Source organism: Echiichthys vipera (assembly GCF_963691815.1).
Source record: "Echiichthys vipera genome assembly, chromosome: 15".
NCBI lineage: Eukaryota > Metazoa > Chordata > Actinopteri > Perciformes > Trachinidae > Echiichthys > Echiichthys vipera.
Genome location: NC_139840.1, coordinates 23,763,346 through 23,779,148, shown reverse-complemented (window position 1 = coordinate 23,779,148; position 15,803 = coordinate 23,763,346). Strand labels below are relative to the sequence as shown.

At 42.1% G+C, this 15,803-nt stretch overlaps 1 protein-coding gene across 1 annotated transcript; it reads left to right on the top strand.

The window, feature by feature from the left end:
- The first annotated feature begins 1,966 nt into the window (after positions 1-1,966).
- klf17 (Kruppel like factor 17) lies at positions 1,967-4,667 on the top strand. Its single transcript, XM_083927891.1, has 3 exons — positions 1,967-2,300; positions 2,406-3,531; positions 3,646-4,667. Exons 1-3 carry the CDS (start codon positions 2,220-2,222, stop codon positions 3,819-3,821), a joined length of 1,383 nt encoding a protein of 460 aa, XP_083784017.1. The 5' UTR covers positions 1,967-2,219; the 3' UTR covers positions 3,822-4,667.
- The last annotated feature ends 11,136 nt before the right edge of the window (positions 4,668-15,803 follow it).

Sequence of the window (15,803 nt, the reverse complement as noted above, 5' to 3'; positions counted from 1 at the left end):
TAACAGGCTTTTAATTACACAATAATGTTAAATAGTACATTAAGGTCACTATAAACCAGACAAAGAGTAGCCCAAAATTAAATTCTTAAATTGATATTATGCAATAGTTTTCCTGTTCTGTGTTAAGTATCTAAAGGTGGCTGCAGAGTGCAAGTAGGAAGCAAATGTCTCTTTTTTCCTCAGGAAACAGAGTCCATTTCCACTTGGCTCGTGGACAGAACCGGAAATTGTTCTGCGTAAGCAAACCCAGCGAGGTTAAAAATAACAGAGTATAAAGGCAGTGGGCTTCAGGACGCTGCCTCTCACAACACCTGCAGCAGGACACAGAGGAGGACAGACAAAGAGGACTTACGTTAGTCTATTTGGCGTTGTTGCTGTTTTCAGGATTTTAAATACCAAAGTCGTACAATCTAATAAAACATGCTGTAGGACAAGGGACTGTGACATTGTAGAAGTTTTTATCCACAATAAAGCTTATCGTAACCCCCGAATGAGGAAAGAAAGAAGGCCCCATTGTGTCAAAATGCCACATTTACTTTACTTCTTCATAGTTTTCTGTATGTGTGAAAATACAAATGAACTAAACAGAGTAACCTTTTTCTTTTTTCTTTTTAACCATACAGAAATGACCATCAAGAATCATTATTACACCAAATAAGGAAATATTTCATGTTTGTATGTTTGTGTATGGGCTACCATGGACAAAATCCATCCCCTTTGTTTTCCAGAAAGTTATTCACTGACACAAATGTACAGTATGTTGTCTTATGTAGAGCCCAGAGAGGTTTGTCTGCCTGTTGGATCTCTTATGTACTATAACTATAAAGTTGATAAACACATTTGCTTCTTTAGTTTGTGTTTTTTACAATTGCAATTACAATAAAAATATAACCACTTTTTACCCAGCACATGGATGAGTACACGATATTTAATCATGTCAGTGAGAATAAGGCCTTGAGACTATTTAAACCTTAATGTTAGGGAATAATATTTACAGAAGTCAGTTGACTGTGTAAAATATGACACAAGTCTGTGCTTTAATTCGCTTTATTTCCCGAGGACTCAAACAGTGAAATGCTTGGAAAACTCAAAAAGACTATTCGCATAAACCAAAGCCAAACCAGTCCCGTCGGCTGTTCTCTCTCAGCTCTGACTGCCATTCACATGTGCATTACCATAGCAATGACCGCAGGGCTGCAGATCATTAAGAAACATGTCGGCCTTTGTTGACATCCAGATTAACAGGTTGTTTCGATGAGCCGCCGCTTCACGCGTTTACGTTTGTGTCTAAGCACGCACGGATCATCTGGGGACAAATCAATGATGTGTGAGTGGCCGCGCTTGCGTGTGTTGTGACGAAACTGTGGGAGACATGCAATACATGTCTCGGTGTGTCTTTGTTGGATCGAAGAGCAGCATCTAATATTTTTTTTCTTCTTAAAAAGTGTGAATATTTGAATAATATTTAAACCTGACGTGAAAACTTGAGGGCTTCTTTTGCGCACTATAGGATTGTGACTTTCCAGCCAGCCCTCCCTGACTGTTGCCAGGTTTCGTGTCGCCCCCTGTGCGCCTCAAGGGAAATGCTTGGATCCCCGTGAGAGATGAGAGAGAGAGGGATGAATTGCAGCGGTGGAGGTGAAGCTGATACCTTTACACTTCACACTTATTCACATACTTTTACGTCTTACTCCATCATGAACATATATTGGGGAAACATGTTGATTTATAATTATAAATAACCCTCTGGTATTTTTAAAAAAAGCAGTGTGTTGAAAACAATGTTCCTGCCATCCATTCATATTAAGTCACGGATGATTGCTTTGGTCATAATTTACGCAGTAACTTTCCTGCTTGACGCACCTGAGAGACATTTTATTTTTGTTTGCACTTTTTGGTTGCCGTGGTGGAGGTGCGTGTTTGTGTGTGTGTGTGTGTGTGTGTGTGTGTGTGTGTGTGTGTGTGTGTGTGTGTGTGTGTGTGTGTGTGTGTGTGCGTGCGTGTGTGTGTGTGTTGGGGCCAGTTGAAGCCACACCTCCCGGTACTGGGAAAGGAGCTCTAATATAAGAGGCTCCGTCAGCTCGGTGGAGAGTCACATTCTTCACTACACTCCTCAGCTGTTACCAAACCCAGGCGCTCCATGGACAGAGAGCAGAGTCTCTGTTCGCTTTAACAGTTTTAAATCTTTTACCTTTACGCGCTACACCCAAGCGGTCAGCATGGCCGTGGCTGAAGCAGTGATGCCCGTCATGACAGCGTTTCCAGGTGTACATGTGATGGATGGAAAACAGTTCGACAATGTAAGTAGAGGATTTAAAAGCAGAGTGTAGATTTTCTTCTAAACGTTGGTTCGCATTAGAAGCTTGGGTTTTCTTCTAACTTCCCCAATTTGCTCTCCCGTACAGATGTGCAAGGTGGATGAATGTGCACGCAGCAGCTCAACAGGTGGAGCAGACAACCCGCACATCCAAGTGGAGTTCAGCATCGTGCAGTCTCCTGCTTTACTCCCCAAAGACGACGACGAACTGGGGAAATACTTGGACCTCGAGTTTATTTTGTCTAACACCATTGACTCCAATGTTGTGAGCAACCACGGGAACATTTCTCCGCCGCAGCAGTGTGCGTATTCCCTGCCGGAGTCACCGGAGAGCTGCAGCGGTAGTTCGCAGCCGGACTGCAGCGATCACCAACCCCCCCGCCTGGCTGCGCAGAAATACCACGGCGCGGTGAGCTTCACTGGCTCGAGTCCAGTCCGCAGTCTCATGGCGGAGCTTCTCACGCCAGAGATAGGCTACTGCCCGGGGGAGAGTTCACCGGAGAGCGCAGGCAAAGCGAGAGGAGGGCGGGAGTACACCGAACTGCGAGCGTTGAATCCGGCCACCATTCCAGCTGCTGCCATCCATCATCACCAAGCGGCCACGTCTCCACCACCGATTGGATACAAAATTAAAACCGAGTCCGAAGGTCAGTCTTGTATGTTGACTGCTGGTGGCGGGAGCTTTATTGGACAAATGTACGAGAGTCGCCAGGAGCGCTCCGTTCCCCAAGCAGCTTTTACGCACCACCAGGCTACAGTGCCATGCGCGTTGCCGGGATTCGTTGCGCACCCCATGCAGCACCCCGCACCTCAGGGACGCACAGACATTCATTCAGGTCATTTGGTGCAAATGAACTCTCATTCTCACCATTCTAATCAACACCATTTCCAAAACCAATTCATAAACGTGCCCTACCAACCACAGTACCAGAGTTTTGCTCAGTTTCAAGCACAGTTCGCCATGAGCAGAGAGCCTGTCCGCGTTCACCAGCAGCAGCATCCAGCTTCTATGCAGGGAATGATGCTCACTCCTCCCTCATCGCCGTCGTTGCTGGAGTTTTACGCACACGATGAGGCTGGTAGCATCAAACAGAAGAGAGGCCGCAGGTCATGGGTCAGAAAACGAGCTGCTACCCACAGCTGCGAGTTCCCTGGCTGTGGAAAAACGTACACAAAGAGCTCCCACCTCAAAGCCCACATGAGAACCCACACAGGTGAGCACATTTCTGAGACAAAAATCTATTTTAATCGTCAGCTTTGTTTGTTTCTGCTGTTTGTGCACCGTGACTCTTGTAATCTAACCAAACTCCTTTGCTTGTGTTCCTCAGGTGAAAAGCCATACCACTGTAACTGGGAAGGCTGCGGCTGGAAGTTCGCCCGGTCAGATGAGCTGACCCGCCACTTCAGAAAGCATACCGGACACAGGCCCTTCCAGTGTCACCTGTGTGAGCGTGCGTTTTCCCGCTCAGATCACCTGGCTCTCCACATGAAGAGGCACATGTAGGCCACATCAGACTTTTGTACCTGAATCCATCATGTGATCCTACCTGGAGCATCCCAGGAGAAGCAGGAGTCGACCCCTTTAGTGTGGGACATTTTTGTGTGTCGCCCAAACACACAAAACAACTTTAGCTTGTGCCTTGGTAGAGTGTTTAAGGCAATCAACACTGTTGACTCCAATGTTGTGAGCAACAACACGCCTATAGGAAGATCGTGTTTGTCTCCATCAGAACACTGAATGAATGCTGGTGTTCTTTGTACATATCTGTGGATATATGACCCTTGGTTAAGTTATAGACGTTTGTATTTAAGACATTTTTCTCACCCTGTCTTTGAAGTAAGTTATTGTTAGTGATTGCCTTAAAAAAACTGCACATTTGCTTCCCAGACGGGACAACTGACTGTGGGCAGGACCCAGAACTTGTACATATGTAAAGATATTGTTGAATGTTTACACCTTATGTCTTTGATACTACTCCAAATCAGGTCAGGGTTTTTATTGACAATTTTTTCATTCTATTTTCTCAAGGTTGTTGTTAGTCCACACTATAGATGTTATAGATTTGCTGAGCGTTTCAGACTCTTTTTTTTGTTTTGTGAAGCTTTGTTTGAGCAACGCTAACAAGTTCAGGTACTTAAGTGCATTTTCAGTCCCATTTTAGGGTCCCAAACATACAAGTGTAACTTCCCCCCAACACACATGTATTTTTTTAAAGGAATATATGTTTTTTTAAGAATGAAGAAATCCACTGAGACCGATGTTTGATCTGCTGTACTTGAATTGCCACTCAGATGTATACTTTTTCAACAATGCAATTGTTTTTATGAGCTCAGAAAATAAAAGTACTTTTACAAACCTGTCTGTCACTCTCGCTATTTCCCACTCACGCAATTCAACTCAAATTCTGCTTTCAGTTTATGCAGGTCTGCTTGCACTCATGATATCTCATTACTTTGATTTCATTCTCAGCACTGCATGGTTACACATAAAGCATGCAAAACATATTGAACACAAAGGCTTAGAACCTGTTTAAGTGTCTGCTTGGACACATTTGTAATACAGACAGTGATGCTGACCGCAGCGGTCATTTGGTCATTAAAGGTTTTTCCAATTTGAGACCCGGAATTTTCTGTATGTTTCGTAACTTCAGCATTTTATAGGACACAAAGTGAATATATTTGGTATTTGGTATATTTGGTATTTATACCAACATATGTAGAAAGTTGCAAGTGTAGTTCAAAGATAAATGTCGTCTTTATGATCTGTAGTAGCTGCTATAAGGCAATAAGCATCATTACATCATTAACTGATATTATGACAAGGCCAATGTTTTGTCAGTCCTTATCAAACACTGCCCTCTGCTGTTCATCAGTATAATAACATCTGCCTGCTCTAATAAGCTGCAGGTTACATCAATAAGACAAGTGCAAGTTCGAATTACTCACCTTACTGTACTTGTACTTTTTTGTTGTGGCAGTAGCTCAGTGTCCAGCACTGACTGTGGTGAGGTGTGTGTACTGGTAGTTGGAGAGGTGCCAGTTCAACTGCTTGCCACTGCTGAGGTGCCCTTGAGCTCATGCCTGCCCCATCACTCTACATGGACATCTCTATCGATTTCTCTCACTTTAGGGAGAATCATTTTCCTTTTTTTATTTTTTGTCTGTGTTGCTTTTGTTGCACTTCATGTACTTTTTTGCTTGTGTGTAATGTAATATGTGTGGTATTCCGGTTGATATTTCTCAGACGGGGGCCTCACACAGGATGATCGGATTGAGCTGGGGGTCATGTAAATACTGACATGGACGGTTATAGCTTCAAGAAGTGAACAAGACAGCATTCTATAGATGTGTGGTCTGTGATAACTCCTGGAAGTGAGGAAGTGAGGAAGTAATGGAGGGAAGTGGGCCTGCTCCTTGTTGCCTTGGTGATGCTTTATTTTGGTTCCGCAAAAAAAGCATTGAATATTTAATTTATGTTGCTTAGTATTGCTTGTTGCACCCGCCGAGGTTAGATCCTTCTATTTATTTCGGTCATTTTAGTTTAATTGTCTGAGTTTTGTCACTTTTCTGGTTAATTCTAGTGAAGATGGAAGATGCCTGTATATTTTAAAATGAATGATCAGTTGAATGGACAGACTGCAAAGCTTTACTTGTCCATAACAGAAAAACAGGGAAAATGCCTTGTGTCTTATTTGCAAAGTGCTCTATTTACACCAGTTTTAGCCTCAAGCTATCTAACACCAAAACTCACAAACACAACCTCAAGCTGTGAAGGGCACAACAATCATGACTGCATATAAAAGAGCGACTTCATAAACTGAATCACTGGAGGACACTGGGTTAAAAAGTAAAGGCTTGTTGGTAGTTGGCTTCTGGACCTTATGTACAAAGGTCTACTAGAGCTGTCATGCATGACCAATATATGTGAGATACTCCTCTGCAATCCCTTGATCCAATCAGCCGTCACCACCTGCAGCAGTACGCATGTCCACACTCTGGTGTCAGAGAGTTAGTTATCAAATTACAACTATTACAAAATAGACATACACATCATAACATCATTTAATTTGAATAAAATACATGCTGTAATTATGAATATCATCATGCTTTTGCCAGTTGAGGTCGTTCGGGCATCTAGTAAGGATGGGCGCCTCCCTAGGGAGGTGTTCCAGGCACATCCAGCTGGGAGGAGGCCTTGGGGAAGACCCAGGACCAGGTGGAGAGATTATATCTCCACACTGGCCTGGGAACGCCTCAAGATCCCCCAGTTAGAGCTGGTTGATGTGGCCCGGGAAAGGGAAGTTTGGGGTCCCCTGCTAAAGCTGCTGCCCCGAGACCCGACCCCGGATAAGAGGCTGAAGATGAGATGAGATGAGATCATGCTTTTAAATTATTCCTCTTGTGTATTGATACATTCATAATAAGCCAGTGATATAGGCTTTTGTCATTTGGGTTATGCCCAAATCATTAACCAGTGTGTGGAACTGTCTGGAGGATGTGTCATGTCTGAGTTCCCCACTAGATGTCCTCTTTGGTTTAGTTCCTGCATATAGTCTCACCAGGTTTATCATGTACTCCTGTTTTAATTAGTGATGCTTGTCTCCTGTTTTCAAGCTATTTAAGGCCCTTTGTTGAGATACAGCATCTCTGTGTTCTCTTTCTTGTTATTTTAATTTCTAGCAGTACTATTTCCTCTGGAGGATAATTTAATGGAGGGGGTTTTTGTTTGTGTTGTGAAGTATTTGCCCATGGGTGAAGTCAGTGGAGAGAACAGCACATTTATGTGACAGTCCTAAAAAGCTACACGTCGATTTTGAATTCTCTTCCTACAAACTTGAATAAAAGGGTTTTGATTGGTACAGACAGACAGATGGAGATTTTACCATTGTTATCAGAAGTCTTACGTACCTTCTGAAATGTGTACCACAGGCATATGAATAAGAAGTATTGGTAAATCAACATTTCTCAGATACAGAAAACAATATATCGAAGGAGTGAACTGATATATTTCTCAACTGCATTGACAATTTCCGCCTTGTAAAAATTGCTGTAACCAAAATAGCATCTTTGGCTTTTTTTGTATGTTGAATTTCTTCTTTCTTTTCACCTGTTGCCACTGAAATAAATAGTAGATCATTCCTGAGCTGTCTGAAGCAAGGACTATACCTCATATGCAGTTTTTCCTAATATACTGTATGTTGTCTGTCTAATATTTAGTGTTTGAATAGCTGGAGTTGCAACGAAAATGATTTCCCACTGGGATTGTTAAAGTATTTCTGAAAGTCTAGTTCGTGTGTGTGAGTGCAAACGTACCGTGCCTAGGAGCGGTACGTTTGCCTGCCACGGGCCGTTTGGGAGAGGTGGGCTTTTGTAAAGCACGTTTGTACATGTACGAGCAGGAGCGTGTGCACATGTACGAGCACGAGCACGAGGCCTACGGCAGTTCTGAGGTCATTTTATGTGCGCCTGTTGGGACATAGAAAAAAGAAGAAGGGACCATGCGCGGACATTTAAAACAATGGCGGCGAAAGGTTCACGTTGGTGTGATGCGGAGGTGGAGTGTTTACTGCAGATTTGGTCGATGAAAATATTCAAAAACAGTCGACAAGACGCACAAAAACTCAGAGGTCTATGGAAAGATTTGTAACCATCGCGATGACGTCAATCAATGCGTGTGATGTGTTACGGCGTGATGACGTATAGGCAGCAAGAAGCATTCGCCGAGGTACTGTGAGTACAAACGGGCCTGGGGCGCGGGGGGAGAGGGAGAGGGGGGGCAAGTACCCTTAAGCGCCCTCATCCTCCTTGGTCTCCTTGGTCTCCTCCACATGATGTGTTACTGTGCTTATTCACTGTTCAATTCATACATTTGGTCTGACTTGCTTTATTCATTGGAAAACTGATCTCTTCCTTTTGAGAACAAAGAAGGAGTTCCTCCCAGTTTAAGCAGTAAAATGATTGAATCTCAATATCAGGCCACACCTTGGTCATTTCTTTTAAGGGGCAGATCCAAGCTCCTGTCCTCACTCTTCTCTAGACTTTAGTCTTCAGTCTTCTTGTGTCTTCTCCGTGTCTTGTCTTCAGGCTCGTCCTGTCCTATCTATTGTACAGTCTTCTATTTTGTAACATCTATCTAGTTTAATTTTGTCTTTATTTTTTACAAGCAACTTTCTGCCAAAGAAGTTCAGTGTTTTATTTGATTAATAACTTTCTATTAATCAGTCAAACATCGTTTTAAATTGGTGCTGGTGTTTTTGAAAACACGCTTATTTTATCTTGGCTGGAGAAATTAAGCTTTAGTCAACAGCGCTAAGTTACCCTTTAAAGTTTATATCAAAATCCAGTATTCACCAAGAGCTAGCAAGAAGAGACCAATTGACTCTCATACACCTAACTCAAGCTGAGGTTACAGAAAGACTCTTTTTGGCTTAAAAGCTGAAGATTTACGGTTAACAACAAAGTAACCCTTGACCCTAAACATCTGTTGCCATGGTAAGCATCCCCTATGGAGAGACTGTCGTGTGCCACCCTGTTGGACAGCCCGTCCACTCCTAGGCCTCTGATGAATCCTCTGACGAACTGGTCCTGCCAGCCCTGCACCTCGGGAGAGACCCAGTGTTCTGCACGTCTGGAAACTGCTCTGGAGCTGTGAAATGCATCTCCTTCCTCATGGATTGCCTCTTCAAAGCTGAGTATTTGGTGAGATGACATCATTGGTACTTTAATGAGCAGATCTGGTGCCCACTGGCCATTTGATATTAAACTTTACTTTCCATAACGGTATGATTAGAAATTGTATTTCCATATCATAGCTTTACCATGCCCATCCATTTCCTGTGTTATTTTCATGTGTGTCATTCATGTTATAACCTATTATCATGTACTGTATATCATGTATATAAATATATTCATATTTTTTCTTTGAACTTCCATTCTGTTTTGCAAAGAGTCTTGAGGTCACTGTTTATATTTACAGGAGCTGTAGTTTGCTCATGCTAAAGTGACCTTTGGTCCATTATTTCACCTTTATGGACTGATACCAAGTGACACCAAGATGAGTCAGTGTGAGGCAACTGGAAAGACGAAACAGTTCCCAATTCGGTTTACAAACCCTTATCTTCCTTATCTGTGAAAATGCCACCTGCTTTGTTCTCTGACATTGAATTATCTAACAACTATCGCTGATGTCTGATAGAAATATCTCCATACTAATTATAACTATGAAACACATGAAATGACATTGAAACTATAAGGGCTGAGGGACCAGCATGATGACAAATGGAATGGAAACACAATGGCTTCTAAAACAGGGCAAACAGGTCTGTGGATGTTGCAGTGAACATGAGGCTGCATTACATCCTGCAGTTGGTAAAGGACCAACCAAGGACCTATGCAATGATCCCTTTTGTAGACTTCAGCTTGGCATTCAACATGATTATTTCTGGAATCCTTACCCCCAAACTCTCCCACTTCTCATTATCTCCTGCCATTTGTCAGTGGATCACCAGCTTCTTGACTGATAGGAGTCAACATGTGCAGCTGGGAGACATCACATCCAGTACAAGGTTAGTCAGCACCGGTGCACCACAGGGGTGTGTCCTTTCCCCTCTGCGCTTCTCTCTCTACACAAATGACTGCACCTCCAAGGACCCATCTGTCAAACTCTTAAAGTTTGCAGATGACACTACTGTCATTGGAGTTATCCAGGATGGTGACTAGTCGGCTTAATACAAATCTGGTGCAGTCAGCACAATTTGGAGCTCAACACTCAACAACACTCAACAAAAAGACTGTGTAGATGATAGTGATCTTTAGGAAACACCCCCCAGCACTGGCCCCCTTCGCAATAACAAACAGCCTGGTGTCAAGAGTGGACTCATTCAGGTTTCTGGGAGTCCTAATTTCTCAGGATCTGAAGTGGGAGCCCAACACCAAAGCAATCCTCAGAAAGGCCCAGCCGAGGATGTACTTTTTATGGCAGCTGAGGAATCATGGCCTGTTCTATTACTATAACTATTATATGTTTGATGCATTCCACATATTTTCTTATTTTCAGTGACTCTTTTTGCATTTGGATTCTTTGCTTTTAACTTGTATCACTTTGAGACTATCCCCTTAATTAAATCAAAATTTTAAACACTGCATTAATGCATGCAGCATTTTAGTGGAATGATTATCATATGCATTGACTCATGATTCATCTTGGTCATAGCACAGACTCATTTAAAAAGCACTTGTACTTAGCGTGGAAAGTGCCAGTAATCAAGTTTAGCTCAGATGAAAACCTATAATTATCATAGTTTGGGCCTGAATCATTGTCCATCTGTAAAAAAACATCACACACAAGTATGATGTATTTAAAAAAACGATTTTTAAATCCATTTTTCTTACAGTGAATAAATGACCACAAATTAATTATTATTATTTTTTGACTGTTTATTGCTTTTGTACTGTGAATGGTTTTCCAAATATGATTGGAGATATTTTTTAATTGGAGTATCTGGTTTTGAACCACCAAAGCTGGCTGGCACACATTCACATTCTCATTTATTCTCATCTGTTGCTCAAAACATGTGGCAGCCTTTGGAGAAATGCCAAATGAAATTTCAAACTGAGTGTGCTGGAGCCCTCAGTCCTTATCTATTATTCTGTACACAAATCTAGGATTAGACTTCTGAGCAGCTCAGAGAGAAAAGTAATGAGCAAAAACACATTTATGCATCTTTCTTTGTTTTCAATGTTGGTAATATGGAGGGTCAATATAAAAGTCACATCACAAGACTTAGGCCTAACCCACAAAGACACATGTATTTTACATAGCTTTTTCTATGGGTTCTGGCTTTTCATCCACACTTGCATTTCAGGTCACTGAAAAAAAGTTTTTTTAGAAGCTCAGTTTTGGCCAAAACGATACTAAAGTTGTGCGGTTACAGGAAAACACGGCTTCGTGTGGACGGGCCCTAAGTCATTCAGAATGAAAAAAGCCTAAAAAGGCGCACTCACACTGTCCTTCCGTACCGGGCCAAAACAGGTTTTACGGGTAAAGTCTAGTTCGTTTGACCAGTGTGAGTGCAACCGCTCCGCACCTAGCTGCGTGCGCACGTGTACGAGCACGAGGCCTATGGCGGCTCTGACGTCATTTTATGTGTGCCTGTTCGGACATAGAAAAAAAAAAGAAAAGACGGACAATGCGCGGACATTTAACAAAAACAAAAATGGCGGCGAAAGGTTCACGTTGGTGTGATGCGGAGGTGGAGTGTTTACTGCAGATTTGGTCGGATTAAAATATTCAAAAACAGTCGACAAGACTCACAAAAACGCAGAGGTCTATGGAAAGATTTGGAAACAAAGCCACGCATCGCGATGACGTCATCAATGTGTTTGACGTGTTATGGCGTGATGACATATGGACAGACAAGAAGCATTTGCGTGAGGCCCAGGTAGTGTGAATACAAACGGGCTGGCTGGCGGGGGGAGAGGGAGGGGGGTACAAGTACCCTAAAGCCCAGGGCGCGGTACGGACGGACAGTGTGAGTGCGCCCTAATTGACTTAAGAAATCTTCACAGCCTAAGACCAACAACCAAATATTTGACTAAGAGGGGGCAGCCCTAACTTCTAGCTCTTCAACCGTCCACTTTCAAACTGTAGAACTCTGAAGACAACTTCATGAAAATAACAATCCGACAATTAACCCACTTTCCACAGTGATTGGCCAGGGCCACGCAGGTGTGAAAATGAGCAATCCTTCAACTTGTGTTCACCACACATTGTTCCATTGTGCTTCACATCCCCAGCCATGCAGAAGGACACTGATCACCTCTCTGTTGTCAACAATGAGAGCTTTGTGCTTTCAGAGATAGGCGGCAGGAGTGTGACTAAAATCTGAACAAGTTCTGCATTCATAGGTATCCGCTCAATAACAGTGTACAGCTTGGATTTTCTGATGTGCTTTAACGTCTGTTCTTAGGATGCGGTTATGCTTGAAACGCCTGCTGTCACAGAGTGGGTGAGACGATGGATCGACCAAATGGGGATAATGGTGCCAACTTTAAGCAACCTTTTCTGAAGGACACTCACTTTTTCTCTCATTTGTAGATATGAAAAGTGACTCAAATTGTTGAGTGAAGAGAAAAACAGAGAGAGCATCCTGAAACCGTTGAAGCATCTAAAACGTTAGTGCTTTTGTTGTTCACCTGCTATCATAGGTCATAATAGATGTTTAAGCATTATAACCTGAGTGTCATTTGGTCCTTGTTCTTGCATCAAGCCAATAACTCACTAAATTAACTCACAAGGGTCTCTGAAGCACTTTTAACCTTCCACAAAAATGATGTTTACTCTTCATGAGTGGATTCAAAAACTGACCATCTCGACTTTAGGGAAAATAGTTTAATGTTTTTGTGCTGGCCAGAAGGACAGTGTAGATATCTAAAACTGCAGATAACACACTCTGTATTTGGATACTCTTCACAGAAAGAGAAAGTAGAAAATTCAGTTTCTAATTCATTTTTTGTCCTTTTGGGCTAGTATGTTAAAGAAACTACTACTGGCAGTCAGTGTTTGTTTAGTGTACGAAAGAATACTGCACACTGCAGTTGTAGCAAGGTTTGTTGTGAACCAGTGAGCGATATTCAACACTGCAAACTCCACCTCGATAGTTCCGTAACTATCAAAAAGTACTACTCTTGTTAGGGCAAGGAACTCATTTTCAAACTCAGACTCTGGATTTTTGAGTATTGTTTTGCTGGATAAACCTTTTACAGCATTAGACTCAAGTTTTTTTCTCTTTTTCTGCTCCAGCTTTTTGCTTTGCGGTTCTATCATTTGTCTTGTCATTCAGTTCCACTCTTTCTGTCTTGATTTCATTGGATTATTTCCCACTTGGGGTAGGTGACCACTATCTGTACCTCTGCACCTGCCATATGACAATTTTGGGACTGTGTAACCCCTCGAGCAGCATTGCATTATTATACATTACTTGTGGTTAAAATAAGGGCTGTTTGTGTATAAGCGACCCACACAGATGTATGATTTTACTGCTTTCATGGGAACTCAGCTTGCTTCTTGTGAAAATAATGCATACAAATTCATAAATGTCACTGAGCAAACATACACACATAGCTGTAAATATTAATGTAACAAACTTGTGTTGGTTCAGTTACAGTTACTGCTGACCAAATTCTGACTGTAGTCATTTACCTTGCAGCTTTGTTCCATGAAATTGGACTTACATAACTGCGAGAAGCCGACTATTTATAACCGAGTTGTTTGCACTGTCGATGTTATAGAAACCTATGTGACAAGCATTTAATCACCAACTCATTTCTTTCATTTAAAGTTAACATTGTGTATTGAACCACTTTGTAGTTTTACCCTGTTCTCTTCAGTAGGAATGATAGATTAGTATTCTGTGTGAGTGCATGTGTGTGTTGTCAAGGAGGCGAAGCAGTGTGTGTTTACCTAACCCAAAGGGATTCTGGGTTTTGTCAGCTGTCACTAGGTCAGAAGTCAAACTGCAGACCAAGGCAAACCCCCAAAAGTCTTCATCAAATGATTTGATTTAAAGTGACAGTATTGCCTCTAATAACATCTGTGGGTATAAGAAAAACAGTCAAACATATGCAACGTAAATGCAAATCCTTGAAGGAAACATAGGGGGGCTTTCTCTCAGACATGCCGCTCCCTAAACACACAACTCTTATCACTTTAGGTCAAAGAAAGGGCACAGGACAAACTCTTAGTTCTAGTTATTCGAGTCAAATTGCAGGCCTGTCACTCATTCTCATTAAAATGAAAATTATTTTGGCTCTTGCAACAGCTTTTCATAAGCATACCAAGTCCTATGCAAAACTAATACTGTGGCAAGAAGTTATCCTGTATAGTTTATGGAATAGGTATGTCCACATACTGATTATAACTATGAAACACATGAAATGTCATTGAAACTACAAGGGGTCAACGACCAGCATGATGTCAAATGGAATGGAGAAAAAAGTTTAAGGCAATTTGCGTCATTTTGCTGCAGGGAATGAGTATAATGCTGTGCAAAAATTGGCCACCTTAACTTCTTAAGATAGTGTGACTTATTGCTGCTCATGGGGGAATTGTTGGGTCTCTGTAAATCATAAATTAGTCATAGAGTGTGGTCTCAACCTGCTCTATATGTAAAGTGTTTTGAGATAACTTTTGTTAAGGTTTGGTACTGTAAATAAAATTTAAGTGAATTAAGATTTTCCATGGATTTGCCTTTACATGTAATTATGGGTTTGATTCCACATGATATGCGGCTGTGGCTCAGAGTGTGTCGTCCTCCATACAAGAGATCATCAGTGTTATCCGGTCCACATGTTGAAGTGTTCTTGGACAAGACACTTGAGCAAGACACTGACACCTGAATTGCTCCCTGTGCTGCGCATGGGTGTATGAATGTGGTGTAAATGGTAAGATGAGATTAGATGGTCTGTAGATGTCCACTGCCATCAGTGTGAACGTCTGTGTGAATGGGTGAATGTGACAAACACTGTTAAAGCGCCTTGAGTAGTCAGAAGACTAGAAAGGCGCTATATAAGTACAAGTCCATTTACGTATTTTCAGTGACTTTTTGCATTTGGATTCGTTGCTTTTAACTTGTATCATCTCCTTAATTATATGGAAATTTTAAACATTGCATGAATGCATGCAGCATTTTACTGTTGCAGCTGATCATAATTTCAAATATAAACATGACATTGCTTTTTTGTAATATCATATGTTGTTTTATGTTAAATATGAATCTTAAAAGACAAACAACTGCTTCCCCCACTAGAAGGAAACAATGGCTGTGTATGTTTATGTTAGTTTGTTTGGAGGCAGTGTTTATAGCGTCTCTTTGTTTCCAATCTTATTGCTGTAATAGCCAATAACTTTATAGGTATACATGATATTTTTTAAATCTCCTATATTACCATGATGTTCATGACAATACTTGTACCCTTATTTGTACAATGCCCTTAATTTTTGTTTTCTTCAAGGTCAGATCAAAAACTTGACATGCTTTCTTTGAGGCATCAGATGTGTGGCTAACTAAAGCATTATATTCTGCCCCCCCCCCCCCCCACACACACACACACCTCAAAGGTTTAAGCATCTCACCTCCCTCCTCTCACCCAGCCTCTGACCATCACCGCGCCTGCATGCGTGTCTCCTCCTCCTCCGCCTTCCCAACAGCCCTTCCACCTGATCGGTCCCCCCCAAAAAACAAGGTAATTCCTGCATGTGCATGCCAAAACCTCTAGAGTGCCATCATCCATTCCTCGGCTGCGTCTGTCATCCCTCACCCGTTCTCTATTACCTTACGTGTGGACTCCCGAAGCTTCCATAGGCGATACTACACCACACACCACACCTGTCTGGAACATCGCATTGACTCGTTACCTTTGCCTTAAAGAGAATTCGCATGATCACCAAGGCGCACTGCACGGCATGTCGGATGCAATCACATGTGAT